Source organism: Suncus etruscus, chromosome 13, assembly GCF_024139225.1.
Source record: "Suncus etruscus isolate mSunEtr1 chromosome 13, mSunEtr1.pri.cur, whole genome shotgun sequence".
NCBI classification, from domain to species: domain Eukaryota; kingdom Metazoa; phylum Chordata; class Mammalia; order Eulipotyphla; family Soricidae; genus Suncus; species Suncus etruscus.
This window is the reverse complement of record NC_064860.1, coordinates 18,543,225-18,567,552: the sequence shown is the minus strand read 5'-3', so window position 1 is coordinate 18,567,552 and position 24,328 is coordinate 18,543,225. Positions and strand designations below refer to the sequence as shown.

Genomic DNA, 24,328 nt, shown 5'->3' with positions numbered 1-24,328 from the left:
CCCTCACCCTCACTATCTGTCATCACAGCATCCACAAAATTCAGGGAAGGAAAAAAATAATAATAATAAAAACATGATGCTACAGGGGAGATTGCTCTGAGGACTATGTATAGACTTCACATGTGAGAGGCCTAAGTCTCACTTCTAGCACCAATGGGAGTGATCCTAAACATAGAGGTGGGAGTGGCTCCCAAGGGTTGCTTGGGTGTGTCCCCAAACAATATAAAATGAACCACAGGATATAAAATATTCTTCATGTATAGGAGAGTCAGGGTAGCTCCATCTTTCAAATGTGAGACTCAATTTGATCCTTGGTACTACCCTTCATACCCAAATGAGATAGATGCCAGGGACACTGATGTTTGGGAGTCCCAATATCATGACTCTCAGTTCTTTCTACTAATGTGTGTTAATCCTTTGCTTGATATGTGCCACCCAGGCAAACAATGCAGCATAGAGTGCCAGCGAAACCCAGTCGTCACAGAAACAATGAGGGGAAGAGAAGGGGAGGAAAAGGAAAACTAGTAAAAATGAAAGTATTCTTCTATGAATCACAATTTTCTTTGTTGGGATGGGGTCAGCTTGATCTTTATGTGATGCATGAAATTGAAAGTAGGTCAGCCATGGGCCCAGAGAGATAGCACAGCGGTGTTTGCCTTGCAAGCAGCCGATCCAGGACCTAAGGTGGTTGGTTCAAATCCCGGTGTCCCATATGGTCCCCCATGCCTGCCAGGAGCTATTTCTGAGCAGACAGCCAGGAGTAACCCCTGAGCACCGCTGGGTGTGCCCCCCCCCAAAAAAAAAGTAGGTCAGCCATATGCAATTTGAGCACCTTAATCTTGCACTCTCTCAGCCCCTACATATCACAATTTTAAGAATGTGGAGGAGGGCTAGAGAGTGTGTAGAGAGTGAAGGCATTCTCACTGCTGGCAGTAAACCTGATTCAATCACCAGACAGCTGCAGAAGTGACTCCAGAGCACAGCAAAAGAGTACCGAATATTGCCAGGCTCCCAACCCAAATATATGGATCCCAACCCAAAATATAAAGAATTACTACAGAGTAAGGAGAGCTTTATAAGTCAGACAGCTAAACTAATACTTGGTAAGGAAATCTTTGGAAGATTGCTAAGCTAATTCTTATCTTGATTGATAAGGAAATTTTCAGCTTTGAACTGTAGACATTCATTCTAAGTTCAGTTGAACATTAGTGACAAGATAGGGGCAAGAATATATGCACAGAAAAGGTAGGAAAGGACATGACTACAAAGAGTTTAAGGTGCTGGGTGGTACTCTCCCTGCTGGAAAATTACAGAGAAGCAAAAATGAAGGAAATGGCAGCAAAGGCAGGGAATATCCTGTGGATATGGACCTCTGCTCCTGGAGCTGGTGCAGCTCTGTCTCCCAGGACCTGTGTGGAGAATAGTCCCACTCCATCTCCACTGCTGCCACGTAATAGGTGCTCTGTTTTCTGAATAAGGAGGACTCCGACTGTGCCTTGCAGTGTTCCACAGTGTAGGTCTGCCTCATGCCAGCTGTGTAGTGGTCCGTGGTGAGACACTCCAACTCAAAAGTTCCTGCAGTGGGAGCCAAGAAGCAAGTCACTATTCATTGCTGGCTGCTGCACTGGCTTCTCTTCCTACTCAGAAACCAATTCAAACTGTCTGTGACCCTCTGAACAGTTGGTCTTAGTTCAATTCATGAGCCGAAGACCTCAGGCTGACACCCAGGATTTTTTTTCTTTGCTTATTCTGATTATTTGAATTGGGGTGTGTGTGTGTGTGTGTGTGTGTGTGTGTGTGTGTGTGTGACTATACCTGGAATTACTGAGGGACTATGCTGGCTCTGTGCTCAGGAGTGAGCCCAGACAGTGCTGGGTGGGAGTAGGGAGCACCAGATATGGTGCATGGGACCCACACACAACATAATGTACTTCTGCCACGAAAGCAATGAAATTGTACTTTTTGGGTCAAAAGGGATGAAAGTAGTGGTGATTCGACTAAGTAGAATAAGCAGAGAAATGAAACATGATTGTGGAACGGTTCTACCCATGAGTGGGATATAAAAATGGAAAGCCAATGAACTGGCAAAAAGAACAAAACTATAATGAATCATAATTTAAGTATCTACCACCACAGAGAAAGCTATGGTGGTGGACCCAGACAGAAAAGCTGGAGTGGGGGCACAAGGATCTTTTTGGTTGTGAGAAGGTACTAGAACTTAGTTTGTGGAGGGTAGTGAATCCCATACACCCGAAGAGGTGTGAAGATGTACCCCTGAAAGTCTATAATGTTGGGGGTGAGAAAGCATCACCTGTGGACTCGGGGACCATGACCACTAGTTGGCTGGCTTGAGGGAAAAGGTTGACTGTGTCTCTTCTTCTGCCTTTTGAAGAAAACGTGTTTCCAGTAAAGTAGATCCCATGCACATCAGCCTCGTTCCCAGCACTGAACAGGTACCACATGACTCGATCTCCTTGGCACATATGTAGTCCAGGCAGATTCCCATACATGAATCCATTTATAGCTGTGAAAGTTGGGGAATGACATGTGAATCAAGTGGATTAGATCTTCCTCCACAATTGCCTCTGAGCTTTTCAGAATCTACTTTGTTTTTTTTTGTTTTTTTTTTTTTTGGTTTTGGTTTTGGTGTTTGGGCCACACCCAGTGAAGCTCAGGTCCCTGCTTGTAATTGATATGTTTTTTGTGTAATTTACTACTCTGAATTAAGTGGGTTGAGAAGTGGACCAAGACATTAAATAAGTGGTTATAATATGCTTATTATTAATTTTACTGTATTACTAATTCACTAAGAATTAGTCAATGCACAATGCAACTAGTTCTTTGACTTACTTAAAAGTATTGTGGATGCTGTGTAGAAATAAAGGGATGATGGGTGGGCAATATGGTACTTACAATGCATCTTATTAGATTCCTGAAAGTCATCATCTGTCTTATCCACCAGATTTGGTGCAGTTGTAAATGTTAAAATATTATCATCTAGGAGTAAACTTTCATTTTCATCAAACACTGTGGGAAACAAATAGAACTCCTTATCTATAGCATTCTGTAAATCAAAACAAGAGCAGTGAGTTAAAGACATAATACATACCATAGAAAAACTTTCATGCACATATTAGGGTTTGTATACAAATTTGCTAAAGGAAACACAGAAAAATCCATTCCTCATTTGAAATTGGCACAAGGAATAGGCCAGTTGATCACCAGACTTTTTGATATTTTTGGGGGGGATGGCCTCACCCAGTGACACTTAGGGATTAATCCTAGCTCTGTGCTCAAAAATTGCTTCTGGAAGGCTCATGGGTCCCTGGGATGCTGGGGACCAGACCTGGGACTGATCGAGGTGCAAAGCAAATGCCCTACCTGCTGTGCTATCACTCAAGTACAAGATTACTGCAGTCAGTGTTTATTCCCGGTTACCAGACTTTTCATTACTATCTGGAGAGTGGAGATTTGAGTCAATCTAATAAGCAAATTAACTCATTATACACATGAAAGATCTCTTGATCCTTCCCCTTCTTTTTCTTTGGGAACTCTGTTCCCAAGCAATGAACTCTACCCCCAAATAATGAAAATTAGAAGGCACATAGGTCCATGCTAGAAATCAAGGACAGTCCCATGTGAATTCATGAGATATCAAAGAATTCTTGTAGACAGAGTGGGTAGCAGCAGAGTCAAGGATCATTGGATCAATTCAAGGATCATTGGTTGTGTCAAGTGACTGGAACAAGAGTTCAATCAAAGGGCAAGCCTTCTCATACTACCTCCACCGCCCTGTTTGTTGTGAAAAAAGAAGGAAGCAGAGACTATGAAAGCAGCACCAGATAGCTGCCAAACACCTAGCAAGTGGCTGCTTCATGACCCTCATCTATGGCTCTGGGACAAACCCTGCCCAGAAGCATCTGTGAAAGGTATGTGATTGGAAGTGAGCTGGCACTGCCTCAGAAGGGTGGAGCCAGAGGAGCTAGTCACTCTTCTTTGCTCCATGGCTGCTCACATATCCTAGTCAATGAACCCTAGCACAGAATGTATAAAATATCACACTACATGTGCAACAATGGGGAAACAACACAGGCCAACACCATGCATAGAGAATGAAGATGGCAGTTCTGATGACCGAAAAAATGCCAACAACCTATTTATCCTCTCAGATAAGGAGTTTAGAGAAGAAATATGGAGGATGTTCATAGAACTCAAAGAAAGCATAGATTGAGCTGAACAGACCACAAAGATAGAAATAAGACTGTAAACTGAAATAACAGGTTTTAAAAACTTAGCAAACAAAATGAAAACCTCAATGGAAAGCCTTTCCAATAGAGTAACAACAGTTGAGAACTGAATCAGTGAGCTGGAAGATGAGATAAATAAGAACTCCATATAACAAAAGAGGTTTGAAAAAAGCCTTAAAACAAATAATCAGACAATGAAAAAGCCCTCAAAGAATGTGAGCAGATGAAAATAGAAGTCTTTATTAAACTCAACAGAAAAAAAATAGGAATCACTGGAGTCCCAGAGACTCAGGAAGAAAATCCTCAGAAAGAATCAACAGTTAAGGACATCATTGCAGAGAAACTCCCAGAGCTAAAGAGTTCATGCAACCAAATCCTGTATGCCTGAAGAGGACCAGCTAACAGAGATCTGAAAAAATAAAAATAAAACACCCCAAGATACATCCTAGTTATGACAAATCCCACAAATAGGGATAGAATACTAAAAGCATTAATATCAAAAAGGGAAATTACATTCAAAGGAGTGTCCTTAAGATTTACAGCAGACTTGTCAAAAGAAACCCTCAAAGCCAGAAGGCACTGATGGGTTATAGTGACAAAACTCAACAAAATGAATGCTTTGCCTGAATACTGTGCCCAGTCAGACTCACTTTCACATTTGAAGGAAGTATACATAGCTTCATGGATAAACAACAGTTAAGAAATTTTACAGACTTAAAACTAACCTTAAAAGAAAATGGAAAGGTCTACTTTAAGATAAGACAGACCAACAGACACACCAAACTCCTGTACCAAGATGACACTACATCCCATGACAATTCTCTCTCTCAATATCAATGGTTTAAATGCACCAGTTAAGAGACACAGAGTGGCAAAATGGATCATAAAGCTGATCCCAACACTCTGCTGCCTACTACATCTGAATAGTCAGAACAAATACAGACTCAAAATCAAAGCTTAGAGGACAATCATCCAAGCAAACTATGCCCTTAAAAAAGCTGGAGTGGCTATATTAATATCAGATGACACAAAGTTTAGACTTAGGAAAGTTATAAGAGACAAATATGGATATTCCATAATAATCAAAGAAATCACACTCCTAAACATATACATATCCAATGAGGGACCAGCAAAATATTTAATGCAATTGTTGACAAATCTGAAAGAAGACATCAATAGCTACAATATAATAGTGGGAGACCTCAACACCAAACTGTCACCCCTTGATAGGTCAACCAGGCTGAAACCAAACAAAAATATACTAGCTCTGAAAAAAACAAATGGAAGAAAGTGACCTAGTATATATATATATATATATATATATATATATATGTGTGTGTGTGTGTGTGTGTGTGTGTATGTGTGTGTATGTATATATATGGCATATATATGTATATATATATAGCACTCCATCCTCAAAAAATGCAATGCACATTGGTCATTCTCCAGGATAGACACACATATATATATATATATGTGTGTGTGTGTGTGTATGTGTGTGTATGTATATATATGGCATATATATGTATATATATATAGCACTCCATCCTCAAAAAATGCAATGCACATTGGTCATTCTCCAGGATAGACCACATGTTGGTCCATAAAACATACCTTCATAAAATCAAGAGGATAGAATGTGTACAGACAACCTTCTCAGATCACAATGCACTGAAATTAGAAGTGAACTACAAAGGGAAAAGAAAGATAAACTTTAACACCTGGAAACTAAACAGCACACTACCAAACAACTAGTGGGTCAGAGATGAAATCAAAGAGGAAGTCAAAAATTCCCTGGAAACAAATGACAGTGAAGACACAAATTATCAGAATTTATGAGACACAGCAAAAATGGTACTAAGAGGAAAATTTATAGCTTTGCAAGCTCGCATCAGGAAGGAAGAAGGAGCCTTCATAAATAACTTAATGACACAGCTGATAAAATTAGAAAGTGTTCAATAAAATGAGGGAAAATAAGATAGGCAGAAAAAATAAATAGCTTAAGTAGAAATTAATGAAGTGGAAATCCAAAGAACAATCCAAAAGACCAACAACAGGAAAAGTTGATTCTTTGAGAAAATAAACAAGATTGAAAAACCAATAGCAAAACTCACAAAGAAAGGGGAGAGAAAAAATTAATAAACTAGATTATAAATGAAAAGGGGGAGATCACTACAGATTATACAGTGATTCATAAGGGTAATCAGAGACTACTTTGAGAAACTCTATGACCTAAGACATGAGAACCTAGAAGAAATGGATAAATTCTTGGACTCTTATTATTTTCTATGGTTGAATTAGATTGAGTTAGTATATCTAAATAGGTGTTGGGGACTGTGACTTGTTTGAGGCCATTTTGCTGTTCTTTCTGCCATAACCCAGCCTTTTTTACCTAAAGGCTACGTGCAGTCTTGCTGTAAGTTCTTGGGCCAAAGAGAAAAGAATGTGCAGCTACAAAGTACAATTAATCTTGTAGTCCGGAGGAGAGCAACACGGCCCAGTACCATTCCCAGAAATGAGGTCTTACTCCCTCAACTACATTCCGGAGTCAACAAGGCAGTTATTATGTGTATATGTTACATTGTCTGTACAAAATTATTTCTGTAAGAACATTGCCCCCACCTTATATCTGTTAAAAGTTTAGAAATGCAGCTAGAAGGTCACAAAATGTTTCCATGGATACTGCAAGAAGTATTGCCCACTTGCCTTATTTGGAATAATGAAGTAATTTTCATGCCAAAAGAATGATTGACATTGCCTTTTGCCTGCCTCCTTCACCTTCCCTATTTAAAGAGGTGCTGGACCTCAATAAACGCCTTTGAGCAGTGAGACATTGCCTTGGGTCTTTATTATTAACCTCTCTCAGATTTTTTACAGTGTGGTTGTGCTTCTACTCAGCAAAATAGAAGTGCGGTCGTCTGAGAAGCCTTTCCAGCTAATTCCTGCTGGCCGGGCCCCCCTGGGGGGCTTCAGGACCCCGCATTTTGGCGCCCAACGCTGGGCTCGAAGACCACCGCCACACTCCGAACGACTACGGGTCGGCGAGTCCGGAGCTGTTTCGTAAATCGCAGGATATACCTCATCAGGGTAGGCGTTGAAACGAGTTAGCCTTAATCAAATATTTAAACTGCAGTTTTTTCAGTCGTTCTGATCACCGCCCCTGATTGGCTTTTGGGGCTTCACCCATAGGATACGCTACCATGGGTGTTTTCATTGAGTACTGAACTTAAATTCATTATTGATATTCAGTCTGAGTTGAAAGCCAGACATGTAGAGGTTACCAAAAAGAATATTTGTAATTTTCTTATGTTTATTCATAATGTATGTCATTGGTTTATTATTACCTGTCCAGAAATTGTTGCGTCCACTTGGGACAAAGTAGGACATGAAATGAGTGATTATTTTGTAAATAATGATGATTCACAGAAGGAAAAAATTATGTTCCAATATTGGAGCCTGTTAAGAGATATCATTGTAACTAAAAATGCCGGAACCGCCAAAGACATCATCCATGCCGTTGAATCTCATGTACAACAAGTCTCCCGTGAGTGTTCCAGGACTCCCTCTCGTTCTAATTCTGTCTCTCATCTCCCTTCTCCCTCTGAGAATACTTCCCCTTGTCCTCCCTCCACCATTGATTCTTCTACCTTTGTCTCCAAAGTAACTAATGCTCTTAAAGATCTCTCTAATGCTTCTCATTTATATCCCTCCCTTACTTCTGTCCATGCTTCTGCTCTATGCACCCAGACCCCTACAGAAGAGGCCGCTGCACCCTCTGTGCAAAATCCTAAACAGCCCTTCACTTCCCTAGCCTCAGCTCCGTCCCTGTTCCACCAAAACCTTTACTCCCCTCACCACCCTCCCCTCCTTAGCCAGCAATTGCAACAATACAAAGCCTTTAATTGGAAAAGCCTCAAAGAGCCATTTCAAGCCGTAACCTCCTATGGCCCCCAAGCCCCTTACACGCTCTCCTGCTTAGAATCTAAAAGCTGAACTCTTTGTCTCTTGGGAAGTTAATTTTTTTTTCCATTGCAAAGCCCCTGCAAATAGGCAGGAATCCTAATCTCTAAGCTCTTATAGCTGGCCTCGCCTCTTTTCATACCTTAAAGGTACAGCACACACTTTCCAGGTCCCAGCTTGCCAACATGGCTCTTGCTGCCCTCTGTGCCTGGAAGTCGCTCCCCAGAGCAGGCATTCCAGCAGCTCCCCCACACCGGCAACAAACTGTTGCTGCTTTCTCCTTTCCCCCCCCCCCCCTTTTTCTGACTTGAGTTCCCAACTCACCACAATTACATCCATGGTCTCTCACCTCTCTAACAAACTTGATAATGCTCTTAGCTCAAAAACCAGCGCTACCTTTCCTGTCTTTCTCCCTAATGGAGAAAGTCTTCCCCCGCCTGCTCAGCAGCCTCCGCCGCCCCAGGAGAAAAAATTCTAAATGCCCTGAACGCTCAGTCCCTAACCATGGCAATTTCCCTCCTCTCACCGCTCCCCCTCTTAAAGCTATAGATATGAAACTACTTAGCCAAATTAAAAATCTTAAACAAATCTTAAGCCTTCAAAAACAGGCTGCTTCTCTTGATTCACAGGTTTCTGCCCTTCAGGCGTTTCCCCCCCCTCCTAAATCTATAGTTGTCTGTCCTCTGCCCACTGAATTCTACGGCCAGGCCCCCCCTCTTGAGAATTCAAAGGAACAAACTAATAAAAATCAGGCTGAGTGCCATAAAACAGAAACTGCTGCAGTGCCTACAAAAAATTCTAACGGCACAGTGAGCAGGATAATTACAAAGTATCATCTGCTAAGCCATAAAACCTTGCAATATCTACACTTTGCTGTTAAAACTTCTGAGCCTAATGTACCCTTTACTAAGTACATTTTGTTCAAACCAGCCCTCAGCCTCCTTCAGCCTCTTTCCTGCCAGCCTTGGAAAACAGCCAGCTCAAGCCCTGCCACTCCCACTTTAAGCCTTCCAATTCACCTTGAAATACCCAATCTTTGTTATTCAAAAGAAATCTGAAAAGTAGCATCTCTTGCATATTCTCAAATCAATTAATAAAACCATGATCCCCATAGTGCTTTTGCAACCCAAATTCCCCTCTTCAGTTGCCATTCCCTCTAATTCCAATAAATTAGTAATTAATCTTAAAAGATTGCTTTTTTTTCCTATATATCATTACACCCTGCTAACTGTAAATAATTTGCCTCTAACCTTCCTGCTGTTAACTGTGCTAGCCCCTCCCCAAGTTATCAGTGAAAAACTCTGCTTCACCTTGTCAGCCCTACACTTCGTCAAATATGTGTTATTAGGTTTAGTGCATTAAGTAGTGTAAAGTAATTATTAAAACATTAAAAAGCAACAGAAAGATAAAGGCAATAAATTTTTTTTTCATGCCTCTCAGAAAATTTTAAAGCAAGGTCATAATTCTGTCACTTTACAGATAACAAAATATTGGTAAAAGAAAAACTTCTTTGTGTTTTAAAATCCAAACGAACACAAAAGTGTTAAATTTAAATCTTATATTTCTATTAAAAGTTTTATTTTAATTTTTAAAGTATTTACAAAATTATGTGAAAAATAATGTGGTTAGCCTTTTTAAACAATATAGTTAATTTAATGCACAGTAAACACCTATATGTACTTTATAGTACCCTTAGTTTTAACTTTGTGCTACAGCAATGGTTGTTCTTTATTTCTGCATTGAAAGAACTATTATTTTAAGTTATTAAAATTAATATTTTAATTCAAAATATCAGCACATTATACAAATCTGTATATTTGTGTCGCAGTGAAAAAAATAATATAAATGAAAAAATATATTATATATAATTTTATAAGAATATATAAAAGTAACTAAACTTTATAAGCAAATTAACTAGTATTAAATACAATTTTGGTCTTAAGTTCTAGGTGTGTAAATGCATCAGATGTCTTTAACTATATTTTGTAATAATCTAAGCATTTAGTTAATTTAGTATATAATATTTTTTACAAATTATTCACTTAAAGTCTTCATAGTAAAAACAGTTGTTTGTATTTTTAAAATCAGTTTTTTATACCTTTAATAATCATAGTTCATGCTATTGTGTTTAATCATAAAAATTTTAATACTTTATTGCAGCTGTCTTACTGTTCTACTGCAAAACCAATTTAAAGAAAACCTATTCATTTACAGCAAATGATTTCATACTTCAGAGTGAAGACTCCTTCTACAGTGCTCATTAACCATTTTACTTAAAAAATTTTTACTGCTTATTAACCATTTTACTTAATGTTTTAAACTTCAAATTAAAATTGTTTTAAAAATGTTTTGTGTTAATTCTAAACCTTAAAATTTATTTTCAGCAAAGTTCCACTCCATCTACATTAAGTACTTCTCAAAACTAAAAAAGTTTTTCTACAAAAATTTTTTTTCTTCTCACAAACATGCTAGCTAAATATTTAAAAGCGCTTGTCAATTTTTTATAAATAAGTCTTAAATCAATCCTTTTGTCTGTTTATGTGTCTGTTGTGATGAATGAAAGTGGCCACAAGTGTAAAATGTTGTGTTTAGTGTTGTTTTGTTTTGTCTGTTTATTTGTTATCTCTACATTTTATAATAATACAATTTTTAAAGCCTTATCCATTTTTCAAATTTCAATTAATTTTTTCAACCTGGTTCAGTCTGGTCAGTTCACAAACTGGCATCTTGCAACTAAAAATCATGTGTTAAAAATTATGTATTAAGCTAGCTTTGTCCTTCTAAAAACATGGCGGAAAGTGTGAGGGATGGCAAACCCCAAATTTCTCAATGGCCATCGGGGATAACTTTTCCCTGGAGAATTTCTGGACTTTGCAGTCACCCAACTTTCCTGCTATGTGTAAGTTCAGGCCTATAGAATATGTATTTATAGCTAAAAAATAGCATCTAGCTTTAAAATAATAACTAAAAAGTTTAACAAAAATCATTTATGTTCAGTTTAAAAGTTTTTGATAAATTGGCGATTGTTAATTATAAAAATTTTTTAAATGCTGAAGTCTAACAAAAAATTTCCGCAGCCTTCCACAGTCCTGTCTTCATCCACTTCAAAAAAGCCTGTCACCCCTCCTGCCAGCCGCCTTTCCTGCAAACCTGTTTCTGACAAACTCCACCTTTAACAATGCTGAATTGAGCACTCTGCCTAGCTGCCTTGGATGCCCACCACTGCCACCAACAACCTCCATGGCAAACAAGTCACGGTCGTGGAACTTTGCTTACTCGAACCATATATGTGCCCGCCTGTTCAACAATCACACATTTGCAATCAAACCATTATTGTTAACAACTCTTCCATCTTCATTGAAGCCCCCAACTCCACTTATTTTGTTTACTCCACTGCATTTTCTCCCCATATTGTTACTGAAATGTTTCTTGCTTATCATAATTATTATGTTTTAGCTTTGTTAAAGCCTACATTAACCATCAAACCTGTTGGTCCGGTTTCCACCTTGAACCTCATCCTGCAAATGGTCAATGCCTCTGCCCAAGCGCTCTCCAACACCAGCTATGAACACTGTTAAATCTGCAATTCACCGGTTTCGCCGTTTTATAAAAGCATCACAACGTTTAAATCTCCTATCTACACCAATAACTCTAAACTTCTTCTCTGGAAAGTTCAGCCTCAGCGTCATCAACTCACTATTAAGCAAGTTGTAAGCTACGAACTCTGCCTTCTAGCCCATCCGTCTCCTCTCAAGTTATTTTAAATATTATAAATGCCTCTGCTCTAGCCCTCACAGAACCATATTATAAACGCTGTTTGCTTGGCTTCTCTCCTCAACCCCTACTCTTATCCTTCCGTCTTTCAAAAACGAAACATTAATGAAATCAAACATAGCTTACAATTTCTCACTGATACTGTTAGTTCCCTTGCATATATGTTGTGCTTCAAAATCGTCGTGGTTTAGATCTCGCCCTTATGAAAGAGGGGGGAGTCTGTGTAGCCCTTAAGGAACAATGTTGTATTTTCAAAGACAAAACTGGATTAGTTAGGAATAGCGTTCAACACATTGGTGACGGTATAAAAGACTTCCAAAAACATTTCGATGAAGAACAAAGTTGGTAACAGGGTTGGTTTTTCTATTCTCCTTGGATACATACATTACTGTCCACTATTTTGGGCCCTCTTATTAGCCTCATGCTGCTCTTTTCTCTTGGCCCATGGATTTTCCGCAAAATTACTGCCTTTATTAAAAACCAGGTAGATGAAAAGGCAAAAACCTCTATTCAGGTTAACTACCAGCGTCTAACCCCGCGTGACTCCTGTGAAAACTTGGCTTTAGTCACCAAGCCGCCTTTCCAGCCACTAAGTTTCCAGGAGATAGAGCGCATAGCTAACAAACGGAGCTCGCTCCGGTACTTGTGCTCTCGGCTGTGGAGATACCTACGACGGGATTAGCAAGGTCCCAGTTGGACACGGCCCTAAAAGGCTACAACGCATAATTCGAATCTCTGTGCACACCCACGGTGCCTGTAGCCATCTTTTAAATGCAGCTTTGGCCGTGTCCAACCTGGTCAAACCTTGTAGCCTAAGACACGGTTCTTCCACCCGCTCACGACTTTCCTTCTTTTATTAGAAGAGAAAGGGGGAGATGTTGGGGACTGTGACTTGTTTGAGGCCATTTTGCTGTTCTTTCTGCCATAACCCAGCCTTTTTTACCTAAAGGCTACGTGCAGTCTTGCTGTAAGTTCTTGGGCCAAAGAGAAAAGAATGTGCAGCTACAAAGTACAATTAATCTTGTAGCCCGGAGGAGAGCAACACGGCCCAGTACCATTCCCAGAAATGAGGTCTTACTCCCTCAACTACATTCCGGAGTCAACAAGGCAGTTATTATGTGTATATGTTACATTGTCTGTACAAAATTATTTCTGTAAGAACATTGCCCCCACCTTATATCTGTTAAAAGTTTAGAAATGCAGCTAGAAGGTCACAAGATGTTTCCATGGATACTGCAAGAAGTATTGCCCACTTGCCTTATTTGGAATAATGAAGTAATTTTCATGCCAAAAGAATGATTGACATTGCCTTTTGCCTGCCTCCTTCACCTTCCCTATTTAAAGAGGTGCTGGACCTCAATAAACGCCTTTGAGCAGTGAGACATTGCCTTGGGTCTTTATTATTAACCTCTCTCAGATTTTTTACAGTGTGGTTGTGCTTCTACTCAGCAAAATAGAAGTGCGGTCGTCTGAGAAGCCTTTCCAGCTAATTCCTGCTGGCCGGGCCCCCCTGGGGGGCTTCAGGACCCCGCAAATAGGCCCATCACTGTTGAAGAAATTAAAATGGTAATCAAAAGTCTTCCAAAAAACAAAAGCCCAGGCCCAGATGGATTCAACTAACAAATTCTTTCAAACCTTTCAAAAAAAAAAAAACAAAAAAACGACTACCAAACCTTTTTGAGCTCTTTCGGGAAATTGAAGAAACAGAAACACTCCCAAATAGTTTTTATGAAGCTAATATCACCCTGATATCAAAAGCAGACAGACATGCTGCAAAAAAGAAAACTACAAACCAATAACCCTGGTGAACACAGATGCAAAGACACTCAACAAAATCCTGGCAAATAGGATCCAATGCCTCATCAAGAAGGTCTTACACCATGACCAAGTAGGTTTCATTCCAGGAATGCAAGGATGGTTTAATATACATAAATCAATCAACATAATACACCATATCAACAAAAGGAAAAATAAAAACCCATATGACTATATCAATAAAAGCAGAGCAAGTATTTAATAAAGTCCAAGACCCATTTATGATAAAAACTCTCAACAGGATGGGAATGGAAGGAACTTTTTTCAGTGTAGTCAAGGCCATCTACCACAAGCCAATGGCAAATATTATTCTCAATGGGGATAAACTAAAAGCCTTTCCTCTAAAATCTGGTGCAAGACAAGGCTGCCCCCTTTCACCAATCCTATTCAACATAATACTAGAAGTACTTGCCATAGCAATTAGGCAAGAAAAAGATATCAAGGGTATCCAGATAGGAAAGGAAGAAGTCAAGCTTTCACTGTTTGCAGATGACATAATACTATATATAGAAAACCCTAAAGACTACCAAAAACCTTCTAAAAACAACAGATTCATATAGTAACGTGCAGGCTACAAAATTAACACACAAAAAGCAATGATGGGCTTCTTATACACCAATAATGATAGAGAAAAATGGACATTAAAATAATCCCCTTCACATTAGTGACACACAACATCAAATACCTTGGAGTATGTTTAACTAAAGAGGTAAAGGACCTATATAAAGAAAATGACAAAAGCCTGCTTCAAGAAATAAGAGAGGTCACAGGAAATGGAGACACCCTGGTCATGGTTTGGGAAGATTAATATCATTAAAATGGCAACACTCCCCAAAGCATTGTATAAATTTAATGCAATGCCCTTAAGGATCAAACACTCCTGAAATTCATTTGGAACAATAAACACTCAAGAATAGCTAAAGTAACCCTTATGTAAAAGAAGGTTGGGAGCATCAATTTCCCCAACTTTAAATTTTACTACAAAGTAATAGTCATTTAAACAGCATGGTATTGGAGTAAAGACAGACCCTCAGATCAATAGAATAGACGTGAGTATTCAGAGAATGTTCCTCAGACATACAATCAATCTTTGATAAAGGGGCAACAAATGCAAAATGGAGTAAGGAAAGCCTCTTCAACATGGGATTAAAGAGAAAATTGGTCAGCCACATACAAAAAAAGTGAACTCAGACTCTATTTAACACCAGGCACAATGATCAAATACAAATGGATTAAAAACCTCGATATCAGAACTGGAACCATAAAGTATATAGATGAACTAGTAGGTAGAACACTCCATGACATTGAGACTAAAGGTATCTTCAATGAGGAAACAGCACTGTCCAAACAAACGGAAGTGGAGATAAACAGATGGGACTATACTGAGAATCTTCTGCACCTCAAAGGAAATAGTGACTAGGATACAGAGGCCACCCACAGAATGGGAGAAACTATTCACCCAATACCCATCAGATAAGAAGGTAATATCTAAGATATACAAGGTAATAACAGAAATTAACAAGAAAATACATCTAACCTCATTTTAAAAATGGGGAGAGGAAATGAACAGACACTTCCTCAAAGAAGAAATACAAATGGCTAAAAGATACCAGAAAAAATGCTCCACATCACTAATCAATAGGGAGAGGAAAATCAAAACAACAATGAGGTACCATCTCAGGCCACAGAGACTGGTATGCCTCATAAAGAAAAAGAACAATCAGTGCTGGCGGGGATGTGGGGAGAAAGGAACTCTCATTCACTGCTGTTGGAAATGCTGTAGTCCAGCCTTTATGGAAAAGATATGAAGATTCCTCAAAAAACTGGAAATTGAGTTCCCATGTAAACCAGCTATACTACTAGGGATTTATGCTGGAAACACACACAAAAAAATAATATAAAAATGCCTTCTGCGCACCTATATTCATTGCAGTGCTATTTACTATAGCCAGAATCTGGAAAAAAAAGATGTCCAGCAACAGATGAGTGGCTAAGGAGTCTGCAGTACATATACACAATGGAATACTATGTAGCTGTCAGGAAAAATGAAGTCATGAAATTTTCCTATATGTGGATGGACATAGAAACTATTATGCTGAGTGAAATAAGTCAGAGGGAAAGAAATAGATACAGAACAGTCTCACTCATCTATGGGATTTAAGAAAAATAGAGGGCATTATTGTAATGATTCCCAGAGACAATAGAGATGAGGGCTGGAAGGACCAGCACACAGTGTGTTGCTTACTACAAAGAGTGGTGAGTTCAGTTAGAGAAATAACTATAGTGACAACTATGACAATGGTAGTGAGTGAGTGAAATAGAATGCCTGTCTCAAAGACAGGCAGGGGTTGGTGAGGAGGGAGATGGGGGGCATTGGTAATGGGGATATTGCACTGGTAAAAGATGATGTCCTTTTTTATAACTGAAACCCAAGTATAAACATATTTGTAATCAGGATGCCTCAATAAAGATATTAATTTAAAAAAAAAGAAAGGAGCACTCTGAAAAATATACACTTTATATAGTTCCATATTTTCTCCATTCTGGGAAAGAGAAAACCTAGAGATAATAAAAGCAATTATTAGGAGTTTGGAATAGGAGAGGAAGGGGCAAAAATGGTGGATTTTTAAGGAAAGGAAACCACCTGTATACTGTAATGACACATAAATGTCAGTATACAGTATCAAACCCAAGACTGAACTCAAATGAGAAAAAAATATTGTAGTTCTTAATAATGTCTTCTCAGTGTTTTATTATTATAACAAAATTATGACCGTAATGAAGATGACTAATAGGAGAAATTGGGTGTGGTGGCAGTGGTGATATGAAAACTCTCTCTTTTCTGCTTGATTTTTTAGTATATCTAAAATTTTTACAGAACAAGAAGGGAAGGAATGAAAAGAGAGAGAAGAAAGAAAGAAAAAAGGAAGGGAAAGGAAAGGAAAAGGGAGAGAATAAAAACAAAAGAAATAAATAAAAGGGAAAGGAAGTGGGAGAGAAAAACAAGGAAGCAGTAATGTAATTCTGTGGGATGATTCAGTAATTCTCAGAAGGCAGCTATTGGTCTACAAAATCAAAGTACATGAACATCTGGGAACAATTTACAAATTATTCCTGCAAAGATAAGCAAACTTTAGAAATGACTGTATGTCTTTCTTTTGAGATTAATTTTTCAAGCTAAATCATAACCAACTAAGTTAAAAATAAAATCCAACTACAGAATAGACCTGAAGGTTAGACACAAAAAACACACTATGTACAGTCTTAAGAAAGTTCTAATCTAGAAGCTCTGTGAGAAATCCCTGAGCAGTAAAGCTAAAAGTAGTCCTGGAGCACAGTTGGTGTGATGCAAACCATCAAAACAAAAGAAAGAAAAAAATAAACAAATAAAAGAAAGATCCCATAAAATAAAAAAAAAGAACCAAAAGTTAAAAAAAATAAAAAAAGGTTTTTTTAATATAAAAATTCTTATTTGATCCAAGTAATTCTCAGATCAAAGAGGAATCAAAAATAAATTCCTAAGTACTTAGTGATGTCCATGAATACACTAAGTCTTCATGTAGGGACAATAAAAAAGAACATAATATAATAAGATAAATAACTTTTATTTTTTCAATAATTTTTATTTTCAACTAAACCAAACAAAAAATATAGTAAATATTTGGATAGAAATAAACAGAATAAAAAAGAAACTGGCAATAACAGACCAGAGATAAATGACAATACAAATGAAAAGATCTAAGCAAACTTAAATGTACTCTTTGAAAACATCAAAGAAATATGCAAAACTCTGGCAAATCTAATGAAGAAAATGAAAAGAGAATTCCAATATATTACACTGTGGATCAGAGGGCTACATGACTATATAGGTTGAGGAGAGAAAAATGAAGACTATTCTTCATTAATAGCATTATTTAATTACTTATAACAAATAGCATTAATATCAATAATAATTAATATCAGCTGACATAGAAGGTGTCTCTTGAACAGATCACTATCCATGGGGACACTAAAAACAGTGACTAATATATGAATGAACATTAAGATGCAAAGGTTTTGAGCAAAGTCCTGGCATACAGGATGCCATGGTTTGAGATTCGACACAGCATGGTCCTACAGTGCTGAGTAAAAATAGATGTTCTCACATAAGGTAAGTGAAAAATTTCATAATTCCCAAGGAAAGGTATCAAACCATATCTAGCATAAATGTAATTTATTTATCCTTTGCCACTATAATGCTATTTCTAGGAATTTATCCTAAAGATATGCTGGCAAAAAATACAAACATTAGTAAGGCTTCCCATTGTATTGCATTTAAAGAAACAAAGATTGGAGGCAATCCAAGCACTTGCATAAGAACAGACTGTTAGCAAAATTGTTTCACATGTTCACACAATAGAGTAATAGTTAAAGAAAAGTGAATGAAGTGAGTCTCCATAAATTATGAGAGAATTATAGCTTATAGTTTTAAATAGAAAAGAAGGAAGGACATTATCATAGACAGTTTTACTTTTTCTGAAAATTAAGAAATTTAGCATAAATCGGTGGCCTGTAAGTAATAAATAAATAGGAAGAATCAGTCCAACTAAAACTGGTTCTATGAAAAGATCAATGAGATCAACAAACAATTTTCCAGGGGCCAAGGTATTACAATGGAGAGAAAATGATCTTTGCCACAATGGTTCTGAAACAACTGAATATCCGCATTAAAAAAAAAGTTTATCTGGGACCAGGATTATAGTATAGTGGGTAAGGATTGCCTTGCATTTAATCAACCCAGGTTAGACTCCCAGTTCCCATATGATCTTTAAGGCAACCCGCAATGATTCCTAAGTTTAGAGCCAGGAATAATCACTGAGCATCATCAGTGTGGGACAAAAAAGTAAGAAGGAAGGAAGGAAGGAAGGAAGGAAGGAAGGAAGGAAGGAAGGAAGGAAGGAAGGAAGGAAGGAAGGAAGGAAGGAAGGAAGGAAGGAAGGAAGGAAGGAAGGAAGGAAGGAAGGAAGAAAAGAAGGAAGGAAGGAAGGAAGAAAGGAAGGAAGGAAGGAAGGAAGGAAGAAAGAAAGAAAGAAAGGAAGAAAGAAAGAAAGAAAGAAAGAAAGAAAGAAAGAAAGAAAGAAAGAAAGAAAGAAAGAAAGAAAGAAAGAAAGAAAGAAAGAAAGAAGAAAAAGAAAGCCTTTTTACAGAGGTTTACAAACTATTAAACAAGGGAGGAACAGTGGGGTCAGAACACTACTATTACATAATCCTGATTAATTTCTGAATCTGAGAGTTGTCAGATTGACAATACTCACAACTTAGATCATCACAAACTTCTAACATGCCGATAAAAGTACCCAGTGTCACACAGGAAATAATCTTGAAAAAAGCAAAAGAAGCCCTCCCAAGAACTCAAAAGAGGAATGTTAAAATGAGATCCCTAAATGTTCTCAGTTAAATAAAGACATAGGAAACATGAATAGATAAATATTATAGCAAAAACACAAGAGTATAAGTTGTGATTATATAAGGAATCAACTTCAATAACAAACATAAAACTAGACAGAGATGTGAAAAATATCAACTCTAATAGGATATTTAATGGTGTTAAGGAATCATAATAAAGATTTTAAAGTGTTTTATTTTATTTATTTTAAAGTGTGATATTTGTATTAGGAGTATTTTTCAAAATCCTTATTTTTTTTTTTTTTTTTTTTTTTTTGGTTTTTGGGCCACACCCTGTGACGCTCAGGGGTTACTCCTGGCTATGCGCTCAGAAGTTGCTCCTGGCTTCTTGGGGGACCATATGGGACGCCGGGGGATCGAACCGCGGTCCGTCCTAGGCTAGCGCAGGCAAGGCAGGCACCTTACCTCCAGCGCCACCGCCCGGCCCCAAAATCCTTATTTTTAAAGATGCATATTCAATTTTATTTTAGAGATTTTAAAAATAAAGTTCAAAATGTCTCCCTAAACAGTCATTTCATAATTTCTAATCAATATATTTGGGGGGCCACACCCATTTGACGCTCAGGGGTTATTCCTGGCTATGTGTTCAGAAATCCCCCCTGGCTTGGGGGGGACCATATGGGACGCCGGGGGATCGAACTGCGGTCCGTCCTACACTAGCGCTTGCAAGGCAGACACCTTGCCTCTAGTACCACCTTCCCGGCCCCACTAATCAGTATTTTAAGTCATGTTCTTTCTCAATTAAATATTGGGGAACATATATTTTGTAAGTATTTTTAAAGATGAATATTCACATCTAATAGCCTCATATAAACCTTTGAAACCTAAAACCCTGCATCCAACTCATGCTGGAGCAATCATGTTAACAATTCTTATAATGCATAAATCTTTAAGCTTGAGAAAAATTTACAACAAAGAGTTTGTGTCAAATCTTCATTCTTTCAAAATTTAGATTTTTCTCAACAATGAAATTAAAAGAAATGGGATAGGATTATTTTCATGTTTCCTGTTTGAATTCACTCACCGTTTTCCCATCTTTATCTAAAGTTCCTTGTTTGCATATTTTCATGGGCCCAATAAGTCCAGTGAATAGATCTTTGGTGGGATCCACAGCTGAATAATACATCTTTGTTAAACAGCATTCATCTTTATAAGTAGGTCCCACTTCCCTGGGGACAGACCATTCATAAACCAAAGTTTTCCCAGGTGCCACGCAGGAGGCTGGATGACACCTATCTGTAAGAAAGGTCACATAAGAGAAGGCGAACATGCTTTCTTATGTGCTTAGCTGAGTCACAAATAAAGCCTGTGTTAGTCTAGAAAAAGCTGGTTCTGAATTCTTCTACTATCCCCATATCATATCCCTTACTAAGTGTAGATTCCTTCGGGAAACCTTCTCTACATCTCTACTAGAAGTGGGTATCAGAATGTTACCTGTCACTCTCTGAATGTTGTTGAACCTTTGCAAATTCACCTCCAGGAATCCTAAGTCCCTGTTGACTGTGGCATAAAGAAGGATCCTTTTTACAGATGACTTGGTCAGAGGTGTAAGGCTTTTGAGTGCAATTAGTGCTCTCCTGTGGGGGATAGCCCAGCTCTCTTTTTCTCCATGTAAGGACACAGTGAAGAGTTAGAAGGCCAGTAGAGGGTCTCTACTTAGCCATGAAGACCTGATCCAGGACTTCCAGAGAATACATTTTTGGTGTTCATCAGCCAGTCATTCTTCTATATTTATTTTAATAGTCCCAACAGACTAAGAAAGGGCCTTTTGTGTTCTCACAACTCTAGAATAACCCTCATATTTCACACTACTGCATGTGCATTTCTTCCCCAAATTAAATGAACATCATCACTTTATTTTGACCGGTTAGAATAACACCGGAACCTGCAGCTATATGGTCAGGTAATCTTTGATAAAGGGGCAAGAAACATTGCAGCAAGGAAAATCTCTTCAACAAGTGGTTATTAGAAAAACTGGTTAACTAGATGCAAAAAAGTGAACTTAAACCTCTTTTTTAATGCTGTACAAAAAATTCAGATAAAAATGGATTAAAGACCTTGATATCATACCTGAAACTTTTCAGTACACAGAGGAAAGTGTAGGGAAAACAATCCATGACATTGGAGCTAAAGGCACTTTCAAGGAAGAAACACCACTGGCCAAGCAAGTGGAAGCAAAGATAAGCAAATGGGACTACAATAAATTGAGAAACTTCTGCAACTAGCATGAAAACTATTATGCTAAGTGAAATAAGTCAGATGAAAGAATGGAAGAATGATATAAAACACAATAATGGTTGTCTCTAGAAATATGGCTAATAATGCTTTATGTGATTTCTATTTAGATTTTTTTTGAGTGGAGAGGAGGCTTGAGAAGTGCTAAGGATCCTTTATTGCTACACTGGGAACTCTCAGTCAACTGGAAAGCATCCTAGGGCCCGCACATGAGCTACTGTTCAGGCCTAGTGTAGTGTCAAGATTACCCTCCCTTAGCCACTCTGTGATACTAGTAGCCTCCAGGACTACACCCTGGAATTCTCAGGGTATCCAAGACTGTACCTGGTTATGCAGGGACACCATATGGTGCCACAAATCAAACCAAAATCAGACTAGCTAGCTCTACCTGCCATACTATCTCCTAATCCCTATATTTTCTATACTTAATTTTTTTAAATGAGCATAAAATCTTATAACTACTATAGAATTTCCCCCCTTTTTTTGGAGGGGAGGTGCACACTCAGCAATTACTCTGGTCTCTGTGCTGAGGAATAATTTCTGATAGGATTTGAGCCCATACAGGGTGGTGGGTATCAAACCCTGGTTGGGTAAGTGCAAGGCAAGGCTTTACCAGCTGTACTACATCTCAAGTTCTGCAAGAAAAAATTTAAAATTAACAACTAGCCACTACAGAAATATATCACTGGTACATTACAAATAAGCACCAGCAGCATTGCCAATAATCTCAAAATGAAGGCAGCAATAAAGTTCCATAAACTTGTTGGAAAGGAAGGGAGGGGGCTTATTGACTAAGTGACATAATGCCTAAAAGTAAGAGATGAAGTTTCCTTGGAAATCCCTTCCAGTGGCCTTTGCAAGGCTGTTTTCTGGGTGGCCCTCTTGGGGTTGGTAAGCGTAGCCATACTTACTTCTATTGTGGGCATTGTACTGCCCGGCATAGTATGTGCCCTCATTGGTCTTATTCACTTTTAGTCCAACAGGCTCAATGCTGAGAGGATGATTTGCTTTGTTAAAGAAGGTAACTCTGATGGTGTCTCCCACCTCTGCCCAAATCAGAGGACCTACAGGTAGAGAGAATTTATGATATTCTTTATATTTTGGCATAAAATACATATATCATCTTAATGCAACAGTTTTTTTTTTTACTTGTCTTCTGGCAAAAGCAATGTGCCAATCAACAACTTGCTTATGAGGAGACTGAAAGTTTATTCTTTCAATAGTTTCAATACTGATTTGACAGGAGGATGCTGTGATGAGAACCATTTTGGATTCAATCTTGGGTTAATAAAATGTGTCATTTTTTTGGATCTAAGTTAATCCACAGGCTTTCGAACAACCACAAAAGTTACTCAAAAAGTCTTCTCTTCTTATTCTGGTCTTCTGTTGCCTTTGATGTTATTTCTGAGTCAGAACAGTGCTATCCAGTGTTAAATAAACCTTGAACATCTTAAGTGGGGTAAGTTCCAATGTCGTGGGGTGAAGAATAATGCAAATGTGAGTTTTCCATGATTGGAAAAAATGTAAATGTCAAGTACAGAATAAGAACATAGATATAGATACAAAAAATTTTGATGTGAAATATATTTGAGAGCTTCATAATATATTGTTTTTATATGTTAAACTAATTTCAATCTTAAGAAACTTTAATTCTTTATAAATTTTATGAGATGGGACTGTATTTCTTTTTTTAATTGGGTGCCAAGATTTACAATACTGTTAAAAAATTTTATACATACATCATTCCAATATCACACCTCTTACCAGAGTCCCAACTTCCCACTGTGCTCCAAATGCTCCCAACCACTCGTTTACTTCCATATAGGCTTAGTTCTATAGGCCAAATATCCAACTGCAATGACTTTAACCATTGTCCCCTTACATGTCACAGAGTAGAGAGTCATTATAACTCATTGTACAGGTGATAATGTACATAACTAAATTCTACAAAATTGTATTTTAGTGTTTTTGAAATTACACAAAAATTTGAATCATAATAAGTTGATAAAATCCTTTTCAGAAATAATGTCTTTTTAAAAAATTTAAGAATATGGGTTATTCTATGCTGATACATTTAAATTTGACATGAACTAGATAAATCCTACAAATATACAATTTAGTAAGAGTGAGAAAGAGAGAATTAAAGACACTTTAAGAGAAAATTTAAATAGGCCTATAAAAATACATGGATTGTTGTTTTTACTATAGATCTCATTTTACAGGAAGTATAGGACTTTACAATGTCAGATTAATAGCTGAAGCATGAAGAAGCTCTACATTCAGACTTATAGCTCATCTGAGTTGTTCTGCCCAGAGTTCTGAGTAAGCTTTAGCACAGTTTACAGAAGTTCTCTAGCAAACAGGATTTTATTTCTTTGTTGTTTGTTTGTTTTGGGCCACACCCATTTGATGCTCAGGGGTTACTCCTGGCTAAGTGCTCAGAAATTGCCCCTGGCTTGGGGGGACCATATGGGATGCCGGGGATGGAACCGAAGTCCTTCCTTGGCTAGCGCTTGCAAGGTAGACACCTTACCTCTAGCGCCACCTCACTGGCCCCAGAATTTTATTTCTAAGGTATGCACCTTCAGCTAAAAATACAAGCTAGGAAAAAAAAAATACAAGCTAGAGGCCAGAGTGATAGCACAGCCATATGGCATTTGCCTTGCATGCGGCCGACTCTGGAAGGACCCGGGTTCAATTCCCAGAATCCCATGTGGTCCCCTGAGCCTGCCAGAGCGATTTCTGAGTGAAGAGCCAGGAGTAACCCTTGAGCACCACAGAGCGTGGCCCCCCAAAACGACGACGATGACAAAAAAAAAAAAAAAAAAACACAAGCTAACCAGACAATTTAT

The 24,328-nt window shown here is 38.0% G+C and overlaps 1 protein-coding gene across 1 annotated transcript in view; it reads right to left on the bottom strand.

Moving 5' to 3' along the window:
- Positions 1 to 24,328, bottom strand: part of LOC126025741 (ceruloplasmin-like) — a 61,317-nt gene that overhangs the window by 14,591 nt on the left and 22,398 nt on the right. Inside the window, exons 8-12 of the mRNA XM_049785522.1 lie at positions 22,388 to 22,540; positions 20,266 to 20,477; positions 2,914 to 3,064; positions 2,312 to 2,524; positions 1,292 to 1,575 (exon numbers count right to left, since the gene is read on the bottom strand). Coding sequence (XP_049641479.1) covers positions 1,292 to 1,575; positions 2,312 to 2,524; positions 2,914 to 3,064; positions 20,266 to 20,477; positions 22,388 to 22,540 — 1,013 coding nt within the window. The remainder of the gene's footprint in view (positions 1 to 1,291; positions 1,576 to 2,311; positions 2,525 to 2,913; positions 3,065 to 20,265; positions 20,478 to 22,387; positions 22,541 to 24,328) is intronic.